Source organism: Lycorma delicatula, chromosome 11 (assembly GCF_047948215.1).
Source record: "Lycorma delicatula isolate Av1 chromosome 11, ASM4794821v1, whole genome shotgun sequence".
Lineage (NCBI taxonomy): Eukaryota > Metazoa > Arthropoda > Insecta > Hemiptera > Fulgoridae > Lycorma > Lycorma delicatula.
In genome coordinates this window covers 56,529,943-56,557,521 of record NC_134465.1, presented here as the reverse complement: position 1 = coordinate 56,557,521, position 27,579 = coordinate 56,529,943, and the positions used below count along the sequence as shown (strand labels likewise).

At 30.0% G+C, this 27,579-nt stretch overlaps 1 protein-coding gene across 3 annotated transcripts in view; it reads left to right on the top strand.

The window, feature by feature from the left end:
• Ptp52F (Protein tyrosine phosphatase 52F) overlaps nt 1-27,579 on the top strand; it is a 116,159-nt gene that overhangs the window by 53,836 nt on the left and 34,744 nt on the right. For all 3 annotated transcript variants that reach the window (XM_075378493.1, XM_075378491.1, XM_075378492.1), the window contains exons 5-12: nt 1,579-1,875; nt 3,092-3,373; nt 7,948-8,238; nt 11,920-12,098; nt 14,459-14,612; nt 17,054-17,356; nt 21,619-21,945; nt 25,057-25,226. In XM_075378493.1, the coding sequence (XP_075234608.1) occupies nt 1,579-1,875; nt 3,092-3,373; nt 7,948-8,238; nt 11,920-12,098; nt 14,459-14,612; nt 17,054-17,356; nt 21,619-21,945; nt 25,057-25,226 (2,003 nt within the window). The remainder of the gene's footprint in view (nt 1-1,578; nt 1,876-3,091; nt 3,374-7,947; nt 8,239-11,919; nt 12,099-14,458; nt 14,613-17,053; nt 17,357-21,618; nt 21,946-25,056; nt 25,227-27,579) is intronic.

Here is a 27,579-nt window from a genome sequence, read left to right as displayed (position 1 = left end):
CCCTTCATTCCTTTTTCATTATTAATTCTGTGGGTTGCTAGCTATGCTGAGGATGCTGAAGGTTTAGCACATCAGTGCATTTGTCATGTTATCTACTAGGTAACTGCTTTTAAATCGACTTCCTTTCCTGTTTGATTGTTACATAGTAAGACCAATGGCTGAAGCACATATTACATAAAACCAGGTTGTCTAATTCCTTGTAACATAAGATGAAACTTATCCAACTGCTCTTTTCTCATTAATCCTTTCAATGTAACTACTTCAGCCAAGGTTTATTTTTGTAAATTTTATCCCTAACCACTCCATATTTATACATTCCTACATTTTTATTTCTAATGTGATTTTATTTTATTGATTATACTCTTGGAAAATCTCATTTTCATTGCTTAGATCCTGCTGCCTTCTACTTTTGTGATCATCCATGCTTCAGCATCATAGATCAGTACTGATCTATAACGCTTATATGTGGCAATATCTGAGCATCCTATAATAACCATTTAACATTTTGGTAGAGCTTGTTGCTCTCTCTCCAATTCTTCCTATCTACTGTGTTAACTTTCATCATCTATTGTTTTGGCTCCCCAAGCACTTGAACTTCATTTTCTATTTCTCACCTTCCAAATTTGTCTTTCCTTTTTAATTAATTTCTTACTAGTATAATATTGTCTTAATTTTATCATTAATTATCCTTTTCAATTCTACATACAAATGTAACAACTCTGATCAGATGTGGTCCTCTCTGGGTTGATATTCTTTTCTCTTTTTATCTTATTCCTTCTTTGAGCAAGTGCCATAATCAGCTACCTAGCCCTAATTTTAGAGCCATGCTGACACATGTTAGTCTTCAAGGCAGCCTGCTCTCAAGCATTACTGCTTCATCACAGATTGTCTGATTTTTTGTAGAACAACAAACTCTACCAAAGCATGAGGTGATTATTGTAGGATGCCCAGACTCTGAAAAAAGTATGAGGTATATATAAGCATTATAAATCAATATTGATCTATGATGCTGAATCATGGATGATCACAAAAATAGAAGACCAAAGGATCTAGGCAATGGAAATGAAAATCTCCAAGTATATAATCAGAAATGTGTAGTGTAGAAATAAAAATGTAGGAGTGTACAAAAATGGAGAGGTTAGGGGTAAAAATTATAAAAATAATCCTAGACTGAAGTAATATGTTAAAAGAATGTTAAAAGGACTGAAGTAATTATGTTAAAAGATAGAGAAAAAGGCAGTTAGGAAAATGTAGAATTGGTTTCATTTTAATTTACAAGAAATTAGACAAATTGTCTGAATCACATAAGTCTTTAATCTCACACTCTCTGCTGCTTTTAATAACTCAACATTAATCCTCTCTTTACTAATGGAGACTCTTCAACCTATATTCACTTAATTATTACCTAAAAATTTGAATTTTTTTATATTTTTTCTTAATAAAAATGGTAGCAGTTCAACAGATTCAAATATTAATATAATATTTTATATTTTATATAATATTTTATAAAACCATTCACTGTATGAATTTACATATGAAGTTTTATGTTTAATTTTTTTTTTGTATTGTCATTTACAGAGTCTGGTTTGCCTATCAATAATTTCAAAATTAATAGTACAGGACCTGAGTGGATATATTTAACATGGTCGCCTCCAGATAACCATACAGAATGTATTAAATATTATCAACTAGAGGTTTATAATTCCAGCAGTTTGATGAATGTAACTGTTCTTTCAAATAATGCGACTGAATTTAATGTCTCACATAAAGAATATTACAACATTTTACCATGTTCTAATTATAGTTTTATTCTTTTGAAATTTATTGGAAATCATATTGTCAGTGCTACAATTAATGGTTCATCAGAAAATGTTGGTATGTATTTCTTTAACCATAAATTTATTTCTAATCAAGTGATTTATATTCTGCATAGCCCCCCCCCCCCCCCATACTCCTTGGCACATATAAACTACCCATCTATATATTAAAAACATAGAAAAAAAAAGAAGTAAAACATGAACATTTGGTTTCACAGTTACATGTGTTTATTTTTATATATTTAACATAGCATTGATTTAAATATTAATAGTATTTTTAAATTTTGTTAATTTTATAATAATTTAATGCAACAAAATATTATATTTTCAAAAATAGCTACTAGCTGACCTATGTTTGAAAAACAAATGTTCCGTAAGCTATTTTCCACCTGATTTTCAGTTGATGGGATTTTTAACTTTTATAATATAAACTATTTAAAAAAATTAACCATAAACTAATTATGTTTTTAAATAATATAATGAATCTAATAATTTTTTCCATCTGCATTTATAACATTACCACACCGCAGCATAATTCTTTGTATTTTCTGTTCACACCGACATATTTTTTGTGCTTTTTTATTGTTATATCAGAAGGAATTTCAAAGTATACTAATGTTTGATTGATGTTACCAAATTGCATTATCAAGAAACAATACTATTTTCTTAATAACACATTTAAAAAATGTTCTATCTTCATATTTTTCAGCTAACTATTATGGGATATGTGTATGTCTTCTCAAACTTGAATCAATTATTGTACTGAAGTAGCTTGACTAATTCCTACACTGAAGTGTTTCAGTAACACTGAAGTCATTCCAATGAATATTTCATATCCAAACTGACTTTTCTAAAATAAAATTTATTAAATCTTTTTCAACTTAATATTTTGGTTTAGACCCTCTGAATGTTGCCCTGTTATTATTTGTGTTTGTTAAAAGATATTTTTATTTCCTTCTGTCTCATATGTAAGACATTACACATAACATTACACTTCTTGCAGCTCAGTTTCCGATTTCTTCAACAAATTACTTTGTATGTCACTTGTAATGAAAGACTGTAAATATAAATTTGTTGTTATGTCCACAATGAACATACTTTGTTACAAGCCACTGTAAGAAGAGTTAATAGTCAAGAGTTTGTAGAGAGATAGTATATGTGCGGGGAACATTCAATGAGTGGAGATATATCCACATAAGCCATACACCCTGTGTGAATGGAGTATGCAAGTAGATATAACAAATATTTAATTTTTATTTTGGTCATTTTTACAGCACCTGGAGAAGTTGGTAGTATTAGGGTTGTTAATGAAACGTCGAGTTCATTGACTTTATCATGGTCAAAACCTTCATTCCATTTGTCTTGTGCTATTCGTTATTCTATAGAGTTTACTGATAAAAGAGGGATGTTACCTGTAGACAAGGTTGACCTGACAGAAACATCTTTCACAAAAACTAACTTATATGCATGTGTCCTGTATACAATCAGTATTATTACAAAAGGGACTGAAATGGATTCTCATCGCGTTAGTGTCAATGGTACCACTTCTGCTGAAGGTAATCTATATATTCTTTTCTTTGTTGATTAGTTAATTCCTTCTAGTTGGTATAAATAATATTTATGACAATAAATTAATTAATTTAAAACTAGATTATAATTTCATTGTAATTATTTGAAATAAAACAAATCTGTTAATAAAATTGAAATATATATGTAAAAAGTATTTAGATTTTAGAGATTTTTTGCAGGCTTGTAGCAGAGAGATGATTTTAACTACTTTTAAAATTTTTACCTCCCTTCTATTTGCTACTTTTTAATTTAACAACTTAACCAATTTGAGTGAAATCTAAAATCTTAGAAAACTTGATTATCAGAACAAATGGTAGGGTATGTGTCATTTCAAAAGATATGCTTGAAACACAGCTCCATCATATTTGTAAGCAATTTTTTAATATTCTGTAAAAAAAATTATGTGACAGGAATAAAAATTAAATCACTGTTCATGATTCTTATCTAACATTTTTTAAAATCTCGAGTCAAAGTTACATACAGCAAAAGAACATTTTCAAGACAGCTGAAGGATGTCCACTATCTTGCATGTGACTATCCTAGTGGACATTCAAAGGATGTACTTATGCAGGGTATTCTGGGATATTATCCCAAGATCAGCAGTATTATAACAACCCTCTGATATTAAATGTATATTTATAGTGTTAACTACAGGGATATTGGATATTCCTATATAATTTACATTCCTTGGATGTATTATATATATAGTGTAATGACTACAACAGCTTCTAGTAATGGAAAGTGTTAGGATAAGAAAGAGAGAGAAAATTAACATAAATCCACAAACATATTGAAAATGAACAATAATAAAGAAGGAGCAACAGAAAGAATTTCTAGATAGTGTTGAAGGTTTGGACAGTAGAAACAATTACACAAGCAAAAGGGTGGGTCAGTTGCTGTATTAGAGGTCAAGTCCTAAGCCTGAAGGTATAATTACTGCTGAGGATCAATGAACATTAGAACAGTATAATTCTCTTGAATTAGTAAGAAACAGTTGCTGGAAACCTTCCAGAAGATCATATTGCATGTGCACAGTAGTGGATAAATCAGATTGATGGCATGTAAACAAAGTAGAATTAATTAAAAAGGAGGTGTAGATGATGTAATAGTTTGTAATAGATGATGTAATGTGTATGTTCATACAAAATATTCAATTCCTCCTGAATCATATCCAAAGTGATTATCTATTTTTATGAAATATGTTGTTTACTTGTGCAATATTGCCACTTATTTTGTTAAACTTTGTGGTTTTGAGTTGATGGGCTGGTCCATTGGTCAATTTTCTAATAATATATCATTTTTATTTTCCTGGCCATAGTGATATATGCTGCTGCTATAGCTGTTAAGGAAAGTATATTGATCAGTAAAAAAAAAAAAAAAACATTTTTTAAATTGGTCTTTTTTAAGTTTTGTTACTTAAGAGACTTTAAAAAAATATTTGTAACAAAAAAAAATTAATTTAAATAAGTTGAAAATAATCTGTGAAAAAATATTTTTTATTCCAGTGCTCTCAAGTCTAAAAAATCTACAGTATTTTTGTCAGACAAATGAAATGTTAGTGCACATGTACGTACATATGTATGTTGACTTGTATTTGGTCTTGTAACTCTGGACCCCAATGATTAATTTTCTTAGAACTTGGTAGATAGGTACTACCATCAGGAAGAAGGAATGTAATTAAATTTTTACAAATCTGTTTCTATCTCATGCTTTCATTTTGTCTCATTACAACCTTTACTCTTTATGTCATTTTTAACTTCAGCCTTTTCCTTTCCTTTTCTTTTTTCACCTTTAATAGAGCCTTTAAGAACTGTATTAATTATTCCTTTTCCCCTACTTACATGCCTGATCCAGTTTCCACCCCTCCTTCTGATAGTCGCCAATATTATTCTATCTTCATGTATTCTTTTTAATATTTCTACGTTTCTTACTCTGTACACCCATTTTATATTCTCCAACCTACTTCAGATCCACATCTCAAAAGCCTCAATCTTTTTTTTTTTTCTTTTTCCCAGCATCCATGTTTCACAACCATACAAAAGTATACTCCAAACATAGCATTCTACCAATCTTTTCCTAAGGTTCAGATCCATGTTGCTGCAGATTAGGTTTCTCTTTCTAAAAAAGGCTTCCTCTGCCACTGAAAATCTCTTCTTTATTTCTACAGTCTTTGTTAGTTCTGTCTCGAGATATCTATATATCTCGAGACAGAACTAACAAAGACTTTTAGACTTTTTAAGACACTTTATTTATTCAATTTTTCCTTCTGCTGTTACAACATCCATATCTTCCCTCTCATTTATCTTCATAACTTTTGTTTTCCTCACACTTATTTTCATCCCATATTCCTTCAGCCAATGCTTTTATCATTCCTTGTAATGTCTGAGTGTCTTTAGTTACAATCAGCAGATCGTCAGCAAATATGACAATTTATATTTCTTCCACCATGCATACTCCTTTTTGGCCATCCAATATTTCTTCAACATTTCCTTAACATAAAGGATGAGCAGTGTTAGTGCTAAACAGCAGCCTTGCCTCACTCCTCTGCCTAATTCTAACCAATTTGTGAGATTCTCATTTATTTTCACAGCTGCATTTTGCTTCATATACAATTCTCTTATCAGTCTCCTATCTTTCCAGTCAACTCTCTTTTCTTTCAGTGTCTCAAATAACTTTTCCCACTGTACTATATCGAATGTCTTTTCCATATCTATAAAATACAAGCTTGATCCTCTTCCTCTTTCCAAACACCTCTCTCCAATCATTCTAATCAATATCTTCTCTTGTTCCTTTCCTGCATCCAAACTGTTCCTCCCCAGTATTCTCTCCATTTTTTCAACCTTCTATTCATAACTATCAGCATTATTTTTGCAGTATATGAGATCACACTGATAGTTCTATGTTCTTCACATTTTTTAGTTCCAACATTTTTAGGTATCAGTATCATTATTATTTTAACAAAATCTTCTGGCCATACTCCATTACTGTAAATTGTATTGTACATTGAGAGTATTTCATCTATTTCTTAATGTTCTAAATACTTAAAGAGTTCCTTTCTATTGGAAGTTCATCTACTTGCTTTCCTGTTCTTCAGGTCTTTAATAGCTTGTACAACTTCAGATCTCAAAACTGGTGTGGTGAGCCTTTCTTCTCTTCAACTTCAGCTTCCCGAGTTCCCCATTTCCTTCTCCCTGTATACTCTGGACCTACTTTCTGTCGGTCCTCTGTATACTCTTCGTTTCTTTATCTCATCTTCTTTAAATGCTATTACCATCTTTTTTCTCAATTTCTCTTATTTTATAAAAAGGATTTCTTTTAACCCATATGGTGTTTTTTTCACTTTCTTATATAACATGTCATACCTTTGTTTTTCTAAATCTTCTATGCCTTTATATTCTTTTAGCCACCTTTCCCTAGCTTTTAGTGTTTCTCTCTTTAATTCATTTTCAGTCTTTGCTAAAAAATTAGCAAAAGTTTTCATCCTCTTTATAGTTTTCTTTTTTCCTTCTGATAGTACGTCTATAAAAGATCCTAGTAGAGATACTTCTAGTAATATGTTCTGATGCTACTTCTGAGAGTACTTTCCTAGAAAATTACAACTCGAATTATGACTGTATCTTTATATATTTTAAATAATTTTAAAAATTTCTTTTTTAACATTTATTATCACCAAAGGATTATTTTCTTGAAAATTAATTTTCCCCAAATGCTTCCCTCAAGTAGGGACCCTCCTATAAAAAAAAGATTTTTTTGCAATTTAAAATTTTTAATGCGCAAAATGTAATTTTTTAAATAAGGAAGTCACTAAAATAACTTAATACCTCTCCTTTGATGAGGGAGCTCCCAAATTAAAAAATTTTTTTTTTTTAAATTTTGATTTTAATTTATTTAAAATCAGTTTAGTAAATATTTTAATCTTTGGTTATTGTTTTTCAGTAAAAAATAATTATTTTATCATAAAGATACAAATAGAGCTTAAAATGATTGAATTGAAAAAATGAATTGCAAAACTTTGACCAGCAATGCTGGGAAAGTTATGGCATTCATTACTGGCTTTTTTGATTTTGTGATCTGAAATCAAATTTGTATCACGTACTTCTCAAATAACTGTTGATGAATTTTTGCGAGGTTACATTTTTTTTTTTTGCTCATAAAAAAATAAGTTATTGTGCAGACTTACAGTTGGAATATATGGTAATGGACGCACTATTTTTACAACTTATTATAATTAACAATAACAACTATTGGTCAGTGTATTACCAATATTGCCATGCAATTAGATCCAAATAACTCTTTTATTTAAAAAGCTATAAATGGAAATAGTTAGTTTTTAAACACCTATTATAACTTTTTTGAAAAGTTAACCTAAAAAAAAGAAAATAATTGTTTATGCAAATATAATTTTTTTAAAGAAGATAGGTTTTTTATTTATACTACTTATAGCAGTGTTTTGTATATTTATTTTACCATGCATAATTTTATTGTAAAATTTAAGTAAAATTTTAATGCATAAGTAAAATTTTATAATAATTGATATAATTTGTGTATATTTGACTTCTAGTTCCTGGAGCTGTAGAAACGTTTAAGCAAGTTAACTTATCATCTAGAAGTTTGGTATTGAACTGGACATTGCCAGGAAAATATCCAGATTGTGTCACTTATTATAATTTGTCATGGTATAACAATGAAGAAGTTTTGGTAAACAGCGTAAAAATAAACGATTCAAGAGTAAACAGTTATGATGTAACTGAATTAAGTCCGTGCTCTAATTACACGTTCTCAATATTTTGTGGTGGAATTAACGGAGGATGCTCCCAAACAACTAATTTAACTACCTCTATGAAAGAGGAAGGTATGTATTTAATTTATTGATATGAATGGGCTGATAAGTTTCCAGCCGGTTAAAGAAACAACATTTTTTTGGTTTTATTTTTCAGTATAATCACTACAAAGACTAATACATTTTTCATACTGGTGCTCTAATTTAGTTATATCATTTTTATAATACAATTTTTCAAGCTCCTCAAAACACCCACTTACAGCATTAATAACTTCCTCATTGCTCTTAAATCGTTGTCCAACAAGAAATTTTTTGAGAGTAGGAAATAGGTGGTAGTTGCTGGGTGCTAAATGTGGTGAATAAGGTGGATGAGCAAGCAGTTCAAAATTTAGTTCATTGATTTTAGCCATTGCGACAACAGACAAATGTGCTAGCGTATTGTCATGGTGAAACAAAATTTTTTTTTTGCTAGATGCACCCGTTTTTTTAACTTTGTCGTTCAAATGTGCAATAAGTTTACATAGTACTCACCATTGATAGTTTTACTCTTTTCAAGGTAATCAATAAAGACAATCCCTTTTACATCTCAGAGAACAGTCGCCACAACTTTGTTTGTTGACAAAGTTGTCTTTGCCTTCTTCGGGGTTGGTTCACCTGTCATTGTCCACAGTTTTGGCTATTGTTTACTTTCAGGAGTGTAGTGGTGAACCCAAGTCTCAACCACAGTTATGAATCTACACAAAACTGGGGTTCTGCTTGTGGAGCACCAAATTCTCAGTTGAAACAATTTTCCTTTGCAAGTTTTGTTTGAGCATTAGCAAACATGGCATCCACCTTGTGCAGAGCTTCTACATACTCAAAAAATTACGTAAAATATAACCTACACATTCTTTTGATATTTTAACAGTCTCAGCTAGCCCACACACTTCTAATCTGCAGTCTTCCATCACAATTTTATGGATCTTTTCTATCATTTTGGGAGTCGTTACCTCAGTGAGGTGTTCGGTGCATGATTCATCCTCAATGCTCTTATGACCTTTTTCAAATTCGGAAACCTACCGTTTTATTCTTGAATATGACGGAGAAGAGTCTTTTAGTGTTGAGTCCATTTCTTGTTTGATTTGAAATGGCATTAAACCTTTCAAATGGAAGTATTTTATAACCAAGTGTTTTTCAAAATTTTCCATTTTTGTAAGAATAATAAAGGCATCTCGTTCCAAACACTGTCAAACATATACTAACCAAGCTATTGACCTGAAATTTTGTATGTATAAACTAGTGAAGGATAGTACTAAAGAATGCCAGTAAGATATTAGACCTACTGATGCCACTCTATGTCAGGCCAAAGACTTATCAGCCCACCCTTGCATATAATTAATTCCTTTGTGTTAAAAATTAATTTGAAGCCTTTAATGTTGTGATATAATAATAAACAGTATTTCCAGGATTTTATTACATATATACAAATTCATGTACTTTTGGAAATTTTCAACTGTTAAGGCAATAATTATAAATAAAATACCTGCATAAAATAAAGTTAATTAATTGGAATCTTAATTAGGCTAGACTCTTTCATCTATAACTAATACATTTTAATAGCATTTGAACAACTGTAATGTATAACGCCACATAAAAACTATGAATTATATAAAAATTGCAATTAATTTTAATACACTGAATTGAAATATACTAAAAATAAACATTCAACTGATTTAGAGGAACATGAAACTCAGGAAAAACATAGGATATCATAATCTACATATAATCCTTCAAGGGCCATTTAGAACTGCATAGTTTGATACCTTGCAGATTAATAATCCTTGGCAATCCAAAATTGGCCAGTTTTATTCTGATTGGCCGTCATGCTCTATCTTCTTCCTAGAAATTAGGATCTTCTATTGGTCTCTCATACTCATCTGAATTACATTGTTTTAGAAGTTTTTATGCTGCTTCTGTGCCTTTTTTAAAAAAGAACAATAGAGCTGAATATATGTAAAACATATAAAACATGTAAAACATTACAAGTCAAATGTGATACCTGATGTCTTGTCATACAAATATGAGTGAAATTCATTGACAGATTAAGCTGCTATTTTATTTTTACTAATGGCATACATGAATTCACATTGCAATAATGATGATGATGTTAAAAATTTAATTTGGATAGGAAAAACATTGACTTTTATTACAGATGATTTGCTGAGTCATTTCAATAAATGTACTGGGTAGGATTGGTGTCACACATTTGCTGATACCAATAAAAAATTTCTTCATGTTTCTTGCACCATAACCGATAAAATTCCTGTTGATCTCAGGTACACGAAAGTTAAAGTGAGGTTGTTCCATGCATATTTACTGAATGGCATAAATGAAGTTATGGGTGCTTTGCTTAACTTTTTAAAGATTTCCATACAAAAAAAAGAAACCATACAATAATGTGGTGATCTTGTTGGTCAAATTATATCACTGTTCTGGTGCATGAAGTTTTTTTCTTTCTCATATGGATAGGCCCAAAAAAAACATGTAAATTTTACAGCATTTTTCCTTCAATAGTTTTTATCCAGGACCTTTTCTATCCAACTTTCCACTTACAGAACTTTAAAATTAGAAATAGTCTGATCCATCTTGATCTTAGTCTACCTATGGGTCCTTGCCCAAACAAATTAGCTGAGAAGATTTTAGTCAGTCTGTAGTGTCAAGTCGGTTCAGATGTCTTAATCATTGTAATCATTTTATTTAGAATAATTACTGTTTCTTCTATTCCAAGCAGGTTCTGCTTTGTAGCACTTCATTTAAAGCAAAACTTGCTTTAAAATTTCGTGTTTTCAATTCCTAGATCAGCATTGCACAGATTTAAGTTTAAATTCAATATTTTAAGTTATATCAATAATTAAGTTATCCTCTATTAAACTTACAGCTTCAACATTTTGAGTTCTTGTCTTCACAACATGAGGTGATATGACCAGATCATGATGTTAAAGTTAAAAATGACAGAAAAATTTAATCATGCAACTTCATAACAATTATCATTTTTATAAAATGTTTGTACCACAAACACTGATGCATTCCTTTCTATTGTACTAAATGGCATTGAGTGGAGAACAAAAAAGTCTTAACAGTTCTGATGACTTACATTATATGACCTTGGAATAAACAATTCAAAATCATCCATTTTCCCTGTAATAGTTTCTCATCAAGAATGCTGAAGTTCAAAGAATAAAAACTTGTTATAATTACCCTTTTTTACACTTTGCATGAGTCCATTTGACTATATAGTTCTGTAGTTTAGGTCAATACTATTTTTTTCCCCAAGGAGCTCATCTTAATTAAACAACTTATTTTTCAAAATAATGACAGTTATTCAGTTAATCATAAAAAATTTTTTTGCTAGTTCTTAATTTATTATTGCATGCATATTTTTAACATTTTTCTTTTAAATTTATGTAAAGAAATACGTTGTATACAAAACTCATTATTAAAAATATTATATAAGAAATAAATGAAATAAAATTTAAAAGCAAGTACAATGGTTTTGAAAAAGGATCTAAATTTGATATCAAGTCTAATGGTTTTGGAACAGGATCTATTACTCTCCTGTAAAAATGTTTTTAATAATGGGTTAAATATATTTCTGAATCCCTGAAACTATAAATATCTGAAGTATTTTTTTTTTTAAATGTAGCAGTGTTATTTTTCTAGAAAACTTTCTTTCTTTAAACATTTTTTTTTCTAGTAAACTTTCTTTTTTTCTAGTTCCAGGGCCTGTGAATAATCTGTCTGTGAGTTCAGAATATTTCGAGTTGATAGCTATGTGGCAACCACCTTCAGTTGCTGTGGATTGTGTAGATGATTATATTGTACATAATAAAATCTTAAATGGAACTAATTCCATGCTTAGCAATGAAATGTATAGTTATAAAATTATACCACAGGTATGACTAGTGTATATTATAATATTTAAGTATGATATTGTGAAGCATGTTTTTAAAGTAAGATCCATTTTTAAATAAAAACAGAACTAAAAAATATGAACAATTTTTGTTACTTACACAAACTACATTTATTTACTACGTTTTTGACATAGCTGCCTTCAGCACATTTCTCATATAATTTCACTTCATAATATTCAGCCTGTAAATTTTACAAATTTGCCTGTGAATTTAAGCCACAGAATTGTTTTTTCCCATCAAAAATCTGATTACTCAGTCTGAATACTTCAAACTTAACCCACCGGTTTGATTTTGTGGTAAACTCATCATCACAAATCAGCTGATTTTGAAGTCGAAAGTTCTAAGGTTCAAATCCAAGTAAAAGCAGTTACTTTTATATGGATTTGAATACTACATCGTGGATACCAGTGTTCTTTGGTGGTTTGGTTTCAATTAACCACACATATCAGGAATGGTCGATCTGAGACTGTACAAGACTACACTTCATTTACGTTCATACATATCATACTCATTCATCCTCTGAAATATCTTATGGTAGTTCCAGAGGCTAAACAGTAAAAGAGAGAGTGCTTCAAACTTGCTAGGATGTCAAATGGTAATGTTAAATGGATGAATATGAATATGTGAAAATGAAATTACTAAACTATTGTTGCTAACAGCTGACTATTGATTAAAATAACTAAACAAGCGTCATCTCCTTACATGCTGTATATAGGCAGCAAATTCAAAATGGACCTTACATTAAAGCCCTTGTAATTATTACAGGTTTTATCTAGTCAAGAGCCACGAATTTTAGAACTATAGTATGGTTCCCAAAATGTTTGTATGCTGGCAACTGGTCAGTATGAAATCATTATTGTTAAATGACATTTAAGCAAATGCTATCAGTCTGTACTACCTTTTACTTTTAGTTATTTATATACTTGTGTGGGAATCATCTCATTCAGTGAGTCCTAACTACTTATGAATGAATTATTGTTTAATTGAAAACTTGATTATAATTTTAATTGTAATGTATAATTTTAAAATTCACTTAAATAATTAGTATTTTTCAAATTCACTCAATAGGTTTATAGATTTAATATAACAGTTCATAAATAAGTAATCAGTTAAATAATGAACTTTAAATATCTAGACATTATCACCTTGAATACTTTACAAAATGTTGCTATGTTGGTGTCTGGACATCCTCTTAAATAGAGATATGTGATTAAATATTTATTTTTGTTGGGTAAATAATATATTTAAACTTTAAATAAACTTAACTTTAAAATTCTAAACTTTAAATTTAAATTTTGACAAACTTTATTTCTAGTTATTTAAAGTTTAACATTTAGCCGATTACTTACTGTACTGATGATGATAAATACAATTAGTAGCATGATAAATGCATAATTACTATCATACTGATGACAAATATAAACGTCTTTTATTTTATTTTTTTTTAATCTCCGGGACCACCATTAGGTACTGCTTCAGAGGATGAAATATGAATGATTTGTAGCGTGTAAAAATGCCATGCCTTACCGGGATTCGAACCCAGGACCTTCAGATGAAAGGCCGAGATGCTACCACTCACGCCACAGAGGCTAAGTGGTATTAAATATAAAAGTTACGTGTAATATATCACTGTATCCTGATAATTATTACACCATCAGTACAGATTAGTTATCAGTTAATGACCATACATTTATAGAACATAAATTTTTTCAGTCAAAAACATCTTTAAAAAATATGTACTAAAATTGTAATTTAAGTTAAAATCTTTGTTCTAAAATTATTTAAAATTTATTTCAATGTTGCTTTATTTATTGTTAATACAGTACTGTTATTGTATTGACAATACTGTATTAACAATAAGTAAAGCAACATCAAAAGAAATTTTAAATAATTTTAGTACAAAGTTTTTATATTTTGATCAATAACCAAAATTATAAATAGTAATCAAGTGAAAAGATGTTGCATGGTAGTTATATGTGTAAATTAAAATAAATATAAATCAGAAAACATTACTGAGGATAGCCTCATGCCTGAAAGTAATATGATGTAAAGAAAGTAAATGTAAGGATGTTTCTTTAATTCTGTACTTGGCAGATTAGCTGAAATTTAATATATATATATAATGTATGTGTGTGTGTGTGTGTATCACTAAATTTAAATAAATCTTTATTTTAAGCTGAGCTGAAACCAGAGAAAACAAAATTTGACTGGTGACTTGTTTATAATACTCATACAATACATTTATTATGTTTTAATTAATTAGTAGAATAATTTTTTTTTTAATTTTCTAAAGAAATTACTATTATTGTTTTATGAATTTTATTTGTTTTCTGTTTTAAAAGTTGGTGACTGGAGTTAATAATGCTGTTTTAAATACAACTAGGCTTTTGTCTGATCTTGCTGCTTGTGTTGAATATGAAGTCATTGTCACTGCCATGTCACATAGCAAAGCTGAATCTCAGCCTGCATCTGTATCTCAAACAACTTTAGCATACAGTAAGTTAAAATCATGAAGAAAAACTAACATATATACCTGTATATATGAAAGCTAAATATATATTATATGTAACCTTTTTTCTGATTTTTATATTATATTTGCTTTAGTTATGAAAAATATCCAGTCACATCTGCAGATAACACACCTGCGGTTTGTTTGCAAGGAGCAAGCTGGTTTTCGACCAAACCAAGGATACTGTGACCAGATATTTGCCACTGGTCAAATAATGAAAGAAAAAATTTGACGTGGAAAATGAACAGTTATCATCTTCATCGACTTTTGATCTGCCTTTGACTGCATCCACCAGCCAGCATTTTGGAAAGCACTGGAGACAGAGCTCATCCCTTCAAAAGTTAGCAAGCTTCTTCAGAAGAACTACAATGATCATTGAGCCAGACACACATTCAAAATGATCTATCTGAGGAGTATTCTATCTAGACAGGAATCTGTCAGGGCCTCCCCATTCATCTTTAACATCGTAGTTGACGCCATAATGCAACGAGTTTTCCAGTGCAGAAGAGGAATTCAATTTGGAGAGGATAGCTTTCTGACTGACTTGATATTTGCCGATGACAGTGGCATGTTCACCGACAGTGATGCTGAGGCCAATGATACTCTCCATGATATCGCCGCACTGCCCAATCTTATGGCCTAAAAATAAACACAGATAGGACACATGTACTAACAACAGATGGCTCATGCACCATCATCCAACTGGAAGGTGTGCAGATTGAACAAGTGCAAGAATTCAAATATTTGGGCTCACTGGTTCAAAAGAAGAAAGTAACAACTATAGCAGAAATCCACAGTCGAATTGATCAAACAACCACAGCATTTGCTTCCCAAAAGTGGTACTTGCAGAAACAAAGCAACATCTTGCCGAAAATCAAATTTTGTCTTTTCTGAACCCTGATCCTGCCAATTTTATTGCATTGAACAGAAATGTGGACACTATTTAAGACAAACCTGAGCAAATTTGAATTGTTCCAAATGTGATGCCTACGCCAGATCATCAGAGTCTCACTTCGTGATCACATCCGAAATGAGGATATCCGCCATCACTGTAAACAACAGCCAACAATCAAAGAACTGATTCAAAGACGAAGACTGCAATGGTTTGGCTATGTCTGCAAAATGAATGAAAACCGATTACGATACAAACTCTCTGGCATGAACAACCCATCCATTGGAGAGTCCAATGAACAGCTTCAAAGAAAGCATGGATCAAGCAGATAGATGGTGATGTAAAAAAACCACAGGCTAAACCTTAATGAGGCCAGGACAACGGCCATGGATTGTCATGCATGGAAGCATCTTATTAGTGAAATGAGATAACCATTGGCACCCACAGCAGTGTACTAGCTTAGGAATTAATCCAATCCAAACACCACCTAGAAATCAAGAGAAGTTATAGCGTCCTTTTCACTATAGTGTAGCTAGTATATAAATAGAATTTTTTTCAAGACAGTTAAGTGAATAAAGTGAAAAAAAATCAGCTGTAACATATTTACTGTTGTATCCCTGGATCTGCAGCTGAGATAGATGCTTCCCAATTTCTTTGTCCACAGATCTGAACAATATCAGTTATTTCTCATAATATCAATTGTGGAGAAATAGAGCATATTATAAATGTTTTCATTGTTATGGTACAGCTTTCAGAAAGTTTCTGAGTGGTAGGGAAATATTGATGTTATTATATATTTTTTGAATTTAAAAAACAATCTATCTTAGAACTGTATTTCCAGTAGAATCCAAGATTATGAAGCCCAGAACATTGATTGGAAGACACTTTTTTTAGGTTTGGTGTACATTTACTTTGTTAATTTGCAGATTTGAAATATTAAACTTTCTAATAATTTTTTAACATTGTAAGTATTTTATTCTGAAAAAAAGTATGCTAGTTGTTAACTGAAATAGATTTTGAAAAATTCAGCTTTAAAAAATAAATAAATAAAAACAGTCCAAAACACAGCAGGAAAGTACTACAAATCAAATCAAAATTTTTTTTATGTATAAATTTTCATTCTACATGTGCTAAAATTTGGAAGAACCATTGAAAAAAAATTTTTTACTAAGTACTTAGGTTATGTTTTCATAAAAGGAGATTTCAATGCTTATTATACAATCTGGGGTAGCTCTCATTGTTCGTACAATGGTAATGTGATTGCCACATCTTTACTCTATTCTTGCCTTCAGCTTCTTAGTAATGATAGCTCTCCTGCATATGTTTACATTTATTGAATTTGAATGTAAAAATTAAACAAATCAATTCTTTAGACAATTGTTTCAGAAGATAACTTTTGAGATTTGATCACATGCACTATATCCTGAATAAGTATAGCTGACCAAACAAATACTGGCTAATTCAAATAGTTACTTATTGTGCGTATATAAATAGTTATTTAAATACATATTTTTAACAAAATGTATTTTGTTACAGAATTTTCTGAACCTTCTGAAGGCAAGCTGATTAATATTTCACAACAATGGGCCTTATTACAATGGCGTGTTCCTTTCACCAATAGAAATCAGTGTCCTTTAACTTCATTTGTTGCTGAATGTCATGAAACAGAAGGACTTCCACTTACTTGGGAAACAAATGTTCGTGATCTATATGGCTATATTACGATCAATGCTACAAATCTGAAAGTATATACTTCTTACATATGTACTGGTCACGCAGAAAATAGTGCAGGTTGGTCAAATGCGAGTACACCAATCACCTTTCAGACTATGCAAGCTGGTATGTTAAAAGTACTTTTATTTATCTTTATTTTTTTGTTATTGTTACATAAGGTCTACTTTTACTATTAAAATAAAAATAATATCGGTCATACCTCCCTTATTACACAACTACCCAAAAAGGAGTGTAATGTATTTAGGATGTATGTCTGTTCCACTGTAGCAGCTCAACAGCTGATCTGATTTAGACATATGATCCTGTGTTGGAATCCTTACATTATCAGAAGTGTCATAGGCTATATATATATATTTACATATGCAGTAGTGGAGATTTGCCGGTTGAAGCACAAACTTTAATGAACTGTGAACTGTAAGCTGTGAGCTTCTATCGCTGTGTCAGCTGGCTTTGAACTGAAAGATTCAAATCAATCAAATGAATAATATTACAAAAATAATAGAGTTACAGAAACATAGGGTAAAAGATTAAAACATTTTTTCTCAGTTCAAAGAGCATTAAATGCTATTAGCAGTCTCTTCATATTGCTTCTCTGCATTTATTTATTTACATTAAGACACATTTATTTTTTATATCGAACATGTTTCATTCAAACAATTTTTTTTCATATAGACAACATTTCTTGTGGCTTCTTCATACTTTAAATAAAATTAAAACTAAAAATATTAAAATCAATTAAAAAAATTATAAAACTGAAAAAAAATTCTTTAACTTTCAACTTTTTAAAGTCAATCCCAAATCAGATGTTAGTAAATTATTGTTACTTGTTTATTTTTAATCTGACACAAACTTATAAAGATTGAAATTTGAAGAAGCCCAGGAAAAAGTATTATTTTTTTAGTTTCTTATGGAGAATAGCTTTCTAAGTTGGTTTTATTTTCTTTAAAAAGTTTATTTTATTAAAGTAAGATATTAAAAAAAATCCATCTGCATTATACAAAAGTTAGAGGCTTTTGTTTTTGTTGGGATTAGACTAGTCCTTTGTACAGAAAGTCATATGGAGTTGACTATGTGTAAGTTTCTATACACACATGCACACACATACACATACACACACACACACTTTAAACTTGGAATTTCAAAAAATCCTTTCTTAGTATGCACTTAAACCATAAGAAGAATACGTACACAAATCTTTGTCAATTTATCCTCAGTAGTTTTGCTTTCCTACCTAGCGCTATAGCAGAGCTATAGCTTTAGAAGGGAATGTATTGTAATTACTTCAGTTTGGACATGTGCGGTTTTCACCTGATCTTGATGTTTTGACACCTAAGGAACCCAAAAAACCAGATGGAAATTTTCTGGGTGTTGTTCATATATACATGTTCAGTCTTGCACTCCTTATATCTCCAGAACTACTGGACCAATTTTGACCAAACTTTGTCAGATTACTTCTCTATATGGGGCATTGATGTCATTAAATTTTCAACTTAAAAGGTCAAGGGGGTGAGGCTGTATAGCAAGGTCACACTTAGTATCTCAAGATATCGTCTAAGGTGTTATTTTTCTTAGGCAAATTTGTTAACAATTAAAAATAATAATATTTGCACAAAAAGTTTTGCAAAATCGCACCCCATCCCAAAAAATGCTTTACATAAACAAGCAGCTAAGTGGGTATACTGTGTCAATAGTACTCCCTCTCACCACAAGGAGCACTTGTATAGCATTGACGTACAGCTGTTGTAATTGTTATGTTGTGACGTCACAGGTGAGCGGTAGAATTAAATAAATGAATAATATTTAAAGTGAAAAAAGTATTTAAAGTGGCTGCTAATACCGCCACACCTACACAAATGAAATATGGTATGCAAGCGCACTTTGGTTAGAATCATTGAATTAAATAAACAAAAAATATTGTATTTAAATAAAATGATAAATATTTTAAATTAAGTTGTATGGGTAAGCCATGCATCAGAAAAAAGCTATGTGATGGGAAAGTCCTACAACTATGTTTTCAGCTTTTTTGCTGGGCGTTGATGAATCAGTCAGTCAGTCAGGAAAAGTTGTTTTATAGAACAGATATTACAAAAACTAATAGTTCATTTAGAGTAAGGTTTGCAGAACATTTTAGGTCTTATAAAAACAACAAGTTAGGTTTCTCCAACCTTGCAAACCATTTAATAATCAATAAACATTCAATCACCAATTTGGATGCAAATTTAGATATAGTAGAAATTGTAAAAGGATGTGATAATAATAATAAAAAATTTAATATTTTAGACAAATATTATATATACAAGTGTAGACAAAAGTTTAATTTGATTAATTTACAGACAGAATTTGATAATGACTTTCTTATCAAAACCGCCTTAGATAGCAGCACATTTATATAATTTAAATAAATTCAAATAACTTCAGTACAGTAATTATGTAAGGCTAGCTACATAACGAAAATTTTTTTATTTTTTTTATATTTATGACTACATACTTTTATATGTTTGTAATTTTTATGTTTTGAATTTAATATATGATTTTTTTAAAAGAAAAAGTTTAACTGATGAGGGAAACCCTTGAAAGCGCTATTACAAAAAAAAAAACAATAAGCATAAGGTAAGAAGCATTATTGAATTCAGTTGGTGGTAAACTGTTTATGACTTTGGCATAATTAGTACATAGGGGCATATGGACAAATACAAAAACAAAAGAATTGGTTTTGCTAAGTTAATATATATATATGTATCTCAGTGAAAATTTATTTATTTTTAAATTAACTTTTAATATAATCTACGTTGATATGTTCTCTAGATCTTTCGGCTTACTTGGAAGCCATCATCAGGAATTAAAATAAATGGATTAAAGTCAAAGTTTAAAAATTATAGTTAAAATTTAAAAATAGTCATAATTGTCCTGGTCCTTCTAGTATAGTAGCACAGTATTTACCTAGCAGTTTGGTTTGGTTTAGTTTGGTTTTAAGTAAAACTGAACCAAACTGGCTTGAACTGTAGTTATTTGAATATCATCTTTAATGCTGCTGCTACAAGTAGCACCACTATATTGGTTGCGATATTATTCTCATCTGTTGTTTTCAGTCGTAGATTGCTCATGCTTTAGTGCAGTTTAGTTTCATTCTTTGCATTTGTTTTTTTTTTCTAAAATGCCTTATTTGGTTAAGGAAAGGATTGCTGTATAGAAGCTTTCGTACGTTTTGGATCATTTCAAGAAACATGGAAAAATGTCCTAATACAGTATCTCAGATAAAGGTACATGACACATGATTTGGTAGTGTGTGTGTGGATATATGGATAAAATGGAATACAAAACTGTCAGTTTCACATACAAAATGTAACAAACAATCTTCTGTTAGATTGCCAGTGGCCAGAGAGGATATTTAAAAAATTATTTCTGCCAGCCTGAAAAAGTCTATATGTAAATTATCATAACAAAGTGGTGTAAAATATACATCTAACTTTAAGATTCTTTGTAATTTAAATTTGAAACCATATCATGTAATAACTTAAGAGAACAGACAAACCAAAATGTCTTAATTATTGTGAATGAGCTCTCTAAAACACTGTCAATGAACAAATAGATCCGATATTGTATTTCATATCAGACAAGGCAAGTTTTCATTTATATGGACATGTTAATTCACACTACACCAGTTATTGGATGACTGAAAATCCGTACTAGATGTTTGAGCATCTTTTTCAACTTCATGATGAGAACATCAGTGTATGACGTGCTGCTTCTGGTAATCCTATAATGAGGCTAATATTTTTTTGATCGGATTGTCAATATAAAAAACAGCTTGAAAAAATGAGTACAGCTTCTTTCAATAAGATGGAGCAATGTATCATATATCAAATGATTTAATTGCATCATTCATCCAGCTTTTTAAAACAAGGAACTTCCAATAGAGGGCAGTGGTCTCTATGTTTTTTTAGATTTGTCTAGTTGGTCATCTAGTTCCTTTTTTTGAAGTATAGAGTTTATGAATTGAATCCCCAAACTATCAATGAACTGAAAGTAAACATTCAACGAGAAATCGATGGCATTGACAATGAAGTTTTGCATCAGGGATGACTCAACATTATTACTTGAACGCAAATGTTCATTGCTGCACGGGGTGCTCACTGAAAAATATCTTTTGTAAAATGTGATAAATATGTAAAATTTTATTTATGTAAGTACAGAATTTATGTTTTCATCTAATTCATAAAACGTGTAACTGTGCTTCTTGTAACTGTGCTTGGCCTGTAGCAGTTTGGTTTCAACCTGCTCAATCTCTCTCTCTCTCTCTCTCTCTCTATTGGTTGAACAACACATAAAAAATGTGAAATATGTCATTTTTTTTTTTTTTGTTTCAGCACCAAGTGCACCTACCAAAATTCATGTATTAGAAAAAATGAGCAACAGCATAGAAATTTCATGGGATAAACCATTAGTTATTCCTGGTGAATTACAAGAGTATAATGTCACAGTTATATGTGATGGTCCGCAATATTTTGTGCCGAAAGCTTGTTCCGATAATATTACATCACCTTCATATTCGGTTACATTATCTAAAAATGCAGAACAAGTTTTACTTGATGGATTAAGTCCTTATCAAAAATATAGTATTACTGTGGCTGCAGCTACAAAAGCAGGCTATGGACCACCTAGTAACCCTATTAACGCTTTAACGCTTTCTAATGGTAAGTTATTACTAATTTATCCTAATATATTTATTGTTGATGTCTATTTAGATTTGTTAGGGTAGATTGTCTACTAACATGTAAAAGCATACAGAATATCTCATAAGTTTCCATACATAGAAAAAATAAATATTTTTTTTGTGAAAGTCATGTTGTATCAGTAAGATACAAAACATAAATCATCTCGAGGAACAAATCACCAACGCTATTACATAACTCCGCTGGAGTTATGCTTGATACACCATGATCTTCATAAGAAAATGTTTATTAAAATTTAAGGTTATTTTCCTGTACACTAACAAACATAACCTAATTTTATGTGAAAAAGTCTTAAAACATAATATATACTGTTAAATGACTTATGTATTAAGTTATGGCAGTATTTATTTAGTTACAGTATTTAGTTAGATAACATGATACATTAAAACAAACTAATCTGACATTGAAAAAACAAAAAGAAAAACTTATTTTTACTGTCATATGTTCTTGTTTTAGTCAATTCTTTTAAATACAGTACTGTATTATGAAAAGATGCTACAAAAAATACACTACAATTACTAAAAAATGGGAAATACAGTAAAAAATAAATTTATAAAAACGTTTTTGTGCAATGATTTAAAAAAAAAACATATGTGTAACTTACATATAGACTATACAAATTTCAGTTATTCTGTAATTTCATGTAAATGCTTATCTTTTTTTGAAGTAAATTCTTTTATAATGTTCCAAGGCAACATTTTCCATTTTATAAAAATCACGAGACTGTTCTAATTTTCCTTTGTGTATTCCAGATTTTTCTGTAGAACTGATGGCTCAGCAGTTATTTCTTTTAATGTTGGTATTTGTAGCCAAACTTCCTCTGCTTCATCAATCTTATCCTCTTCCAGCCCTTCATTCATAATTTGTCACAACTTCATCAGTAACAGAAGCATAAACAGGAATGTTCTTGTCAATATAGATCCACTGATTAATTTAATCATCCATATCTTCAACTGAACTTACTGGCACAATGTCATTGGATTCAATAAAACCAACTTTTTTAGGTGGTTTCGCTTTTTAATTCGTTGCAAGCTTTGTATAACATATGAGTAGTTTCTAGAAGTGCAATCTTTTTTGCTATATCATTCGCAGTCTTCTCACATCTGACTTCATCTGTCACTTGAGTTATCATCCTCCTCATATTTTTTGTATATAAAACTTTCAAAGTTTTTACGATTCCCTGATCTAAGAGCTGTATTAAAGCTGTTGTATTCAACAGTAAAAAAATAATTCTATGCTTGTAAAATTATAATTCACTGATGTATGAGCTGTAAAAATGTCTAAAATTAAAGCTATTTTTCTTTTCTGACTGATTCATTTTTCATCCCATTTAACTAAAAATTGAGAAAACAAATCAGAGTCATCCATACATTTTTTTTTAATTAGTGTTTACAGGCGAGGAGTTTTTGAATTGCCTATAACTAGGAGTTCTTTTTTATCACTTCCACCCATGTTGAAAGTGAGGAGAACTGTTTTTTCTGGTCTTTCTGCTTTTTAGTATCTGAGTTGTCAATTTTTTTAAAACATAATGAAAAATCAGGAAGTGCTCTGAAATACAACCCTAGGTCATCGCAATTGCAGATATCATCAGGTTTGAAGTTTTTTAAACTCTCGGGAATGCAGTTCTTACTCCAGTCATCTGCAGCAGGTTGATCAGCATCCAATTTTTCACCAAATGAATTTCTTGTAAACAATATTGTTTCTCTATTTCCAATGAGAGAGCCAACCATCTGTTAGTTTGAATTCATGATCACCAAATTTTTCTGCAAATTGTTTGGCTTTTATCATTAAGATTCCAACTGATGAGTGCATTTAATGTTCTTGCCTCAGTGAACCACTTTAATAAAGCGTGGTCGATATTTTCACTCTTACTATCATGTTTCCTCTTTTTGTTCACGTTCTCATTTAGGGCGACTGCAGCCTCCACTTCTTTGCTGCTACAATGGTAAAAGAAAGTGAAGTCTCAGACTTCACTTTCCCAGTGTCATTGCAGCTTCTCGCTGACTGGATTTGGGAAGATTATCTTATTTTTTTTAAACTTTTAATTTTTCACATAAATTTAAATACTAACGTTTATGTGACATGACTTCAAAATTCACAAAAATTTCAGTACATTAAAAAAAAATAAACCAACAGAATTACTTATGATCATAATGAAACAATAGTAATGTAACACTAAACAACAACAGTTAAAGCACACACAAAAAGAAAACTAAAAGATTTACACAAACTTTATATGAACCAAACTTTATATGCAATATATACAGTGTAGAAAGACGAATGTTCTGAAGTGTTACTGTACTGCACATATGCATATTTAGTCTGGTAAATCTGTCTTTTAGTGACAGAAGTGTGGTGCAGAGCTGTTCATCTTTAGCTAGCTAGTGTGTGACCATGGTGTGATATGATCCATTTCCTTGGAGTAATTAACTTAAACATTAAATACAGATACTACATACCATAAAATGAAAATATAAACAACATAATGCAATGCAATAAAAGTAAATAATCCATTTTGTATTATAACAAGTAAACTTATTTAAACATTTTAAATATTAAAATATTGATTCAGTAAACTGATTCTTGATTCTATTACACGAAGAAATTTATACAAATTTCCTGTATTTTGGTTTGGGTTTTAGAAAAATGATTTATTTATCTGGTTGTTTCATTAATTTACCCAGTTATTTTAATAAGCAGCATCTACTGTATTATTTTTTGAATGATTGAAATTAAGTCTGGTCTTAAGCTGAATAAATAAATTGTGAATTTATAACAAAATCATTGTAGTTTTATTTTTATCAAAATTCATAAACTAAAGTTAGCGAAAAGTTGCTCTTTTATTATTTAATATTATATTATTAATAAAAAAGAAAAACTTTTTATAATTTTTCATTATTTGATAAAAAAAGTTACAGCCATGAAAAACTAAAATGCATGAAATAATTATAATTAAAGAATTTTAATTTTTAATTATTTTTAAGGTTGTGTGTGTGTGGGGGGGTGGTTGGGTGCGCGCGGGCGTAATTTACTAAAAGGTTTTATGACATAATTTATTTTTTACAATTGCAGTGTCAGACATAGTTAGAGATTTGAAGGTAACTGTGATGTATAATGAGAGTATTATATCTTGGGCTCCTCCTTGTTTTTCAAATGGGATTGTACTATACTACAATATTAAGCTTACTGGTACCAGAGAAGGTTATGATCCTGATCGTATACGAACTTGGAATAGTACATGCGTAAGTGAGATTAATGAGTACATATTTTTGTTTTAGAAAAGATATTTTAAATTTTATTGGCATTGTATGCTTGCACTTTAACATTTGTTTGCTTGCTCACCTTTTTGGGTTCTTCACAGATCTGATAAAGAGCATGAAATAAAATGGACTCAGTATTTCTCTACTTTGATGTTCTACAGGATTTGATTCTTAAGTGTCAATTTAACTAGTTGTATTTTATTCTTACTTCATTTCAATCAATTTCCAGAATTTCTTCTTGCGATATTCCATTAATTGCATAATTATTAGGTTGTGAGGTTGGAATTCATTATCTTAATCAGAAATAAGAAATTGTGAAAATTTTCTTAATAAATAAATTCTATTTTTACATGCTTTTCTTTAGCTCACTTTTGTTCCACGGTTAATGGTTAACGAATATGAGCAAAAGGTGAAGAGGAGTAGTACACATGCGCAGTAGGTTTTTGGGATGAACATCAATATGGTCTATCAACCAACGTAACACTTTGAACAACCTTGTATTAATATCAAAAATATTTAAACTATGTACTAATAAAAAGTATAAAATAAAAACAAATATTTTGTTTTAAAACATACTTTTAAAAAAAATCTAAAAACTTGGATTACCCAATAAACATAGATAAAAAGTAGATACCCAAGCAAAAGTAGATAATTTTGTTTTTCAACAAAATAATATGTACAAAGTTGTCTATTTTTGCAAGACCACAATGAAAAGCATGTGGTGAGCTTTCATATTCAATATCTGCATAAATTCTTTAAATATGGCAAAGGTTTTGATGCAAAATGGAAATGATAGCTTCAGTTGACAATATCTAGTAAATCTCTGTGGATGAACTACAGTTAAGGTGCAAAACAGAACTGAGGTTGTGCCCAGTGCTTTTCATTTTTGCCTTGCAAAAGTAGACAATTTTATATGTTTTATTTTGTTGAAAACATAATTATCTTCTATTTATGTTTACTAGATAATCCATTTTTTTAGACTTTTTTAAAAGCATTTTTTAAAAAGTTTTTTATTTATTTTTTTTTTTGCATTTACTTCATCTCAGGAACCTACAAGGTGGGTTATATAAAGGTGTGGTTGAATATCCATAATCTCATCAACATATCAGTAATCGCAGAGATTGTTTAAGCTGTTTGACAAATAACCATTGTACAGATTCAAAGCAGAAGTTAAAAAGTGTATTAATGTTGATGAAAAATATGTAAATGAAATAATTGTATAAAAAGTGTATATAAGGCTGGTTACTCATCTTATTATATCAAATATTTAATGGCTCAATGCTTTTCAAAACTTTTTCAACATTTTGATAAATAGCAGGCTAATTTGTAAATTTTATTGTGATCTGAGATAAGACTCAGGTCCATTATTCTACAGAGTCGTTAGGAAAGTTCTTGGCCTGACACAGAGATAGAGAAAGTATGACCAAGTGACTTATCATATTTATCAAGAATAATCTTTAAATTGTGGGCTTCAAAGTTTCAGACTTACGCATTTAGGTGCTTGTTTGTAACCAATCAAGTAAAGTAACAAATTTTCACAGTTTCTGAAAAATGGATAAAATTAAAATTTGAATTATAATAAAGTACTTTGTAGTAAAAAGGTTTAATCATGAGAAACATAAAAAAAAGAGTTAGATTCGACTTTAAAGGATTCTTCCCCTTTTTTTTGACACAATACAATCAAGATGATGTGTGGTTGGGATGCCCAAATACATTCTCCACCACCAAGAAAACCAAGAGTGTTTTTTAGTCTGTTTATAATAGGATTCTTCCCCTTTTTTTGACACAATCCAATCAAGATGATGTGTGGTTGGGATGCCCAAATACATTCTCCACCACCAAGAAAACCAAGAGTGTTTTTTAGTCTGTTTATAATATTGTGAGATTCAAAAGGTATTATTTATTAGCGCTTTCTTAATGCTGAAAAAATGTCTTTGGTAATATTATTCTTCTTTTTTTTGAATGAAAAACTGAATAAAGAAAAATAATAATGGCAAAAAATAATGAAAATTAATAATTAATTAATAATGAAAATTCTTGTTATTTCATGATAACATATGTTATCATATTGATACTTAAAAAATGACAATTCTGTAACAACTCAGATAGTGTTCTGACTCACTACCGTGTAGCCTAATTTTAATTTGTCTATTTGTTACTTATTTAGAAATAGAAAGATTTTTTTTTTTAGATGGTGAACAGGTTATTGCAAAGCAACTCATTTCTCTGATACTGTAGTTAAGAAACTTCCACAATAATGGAAAAATCAATCTTATTACATGAGGATGAGGTTTTTTTTTAGCCTCTGGAACCAACGTTAGGTATTTGCTTCAGA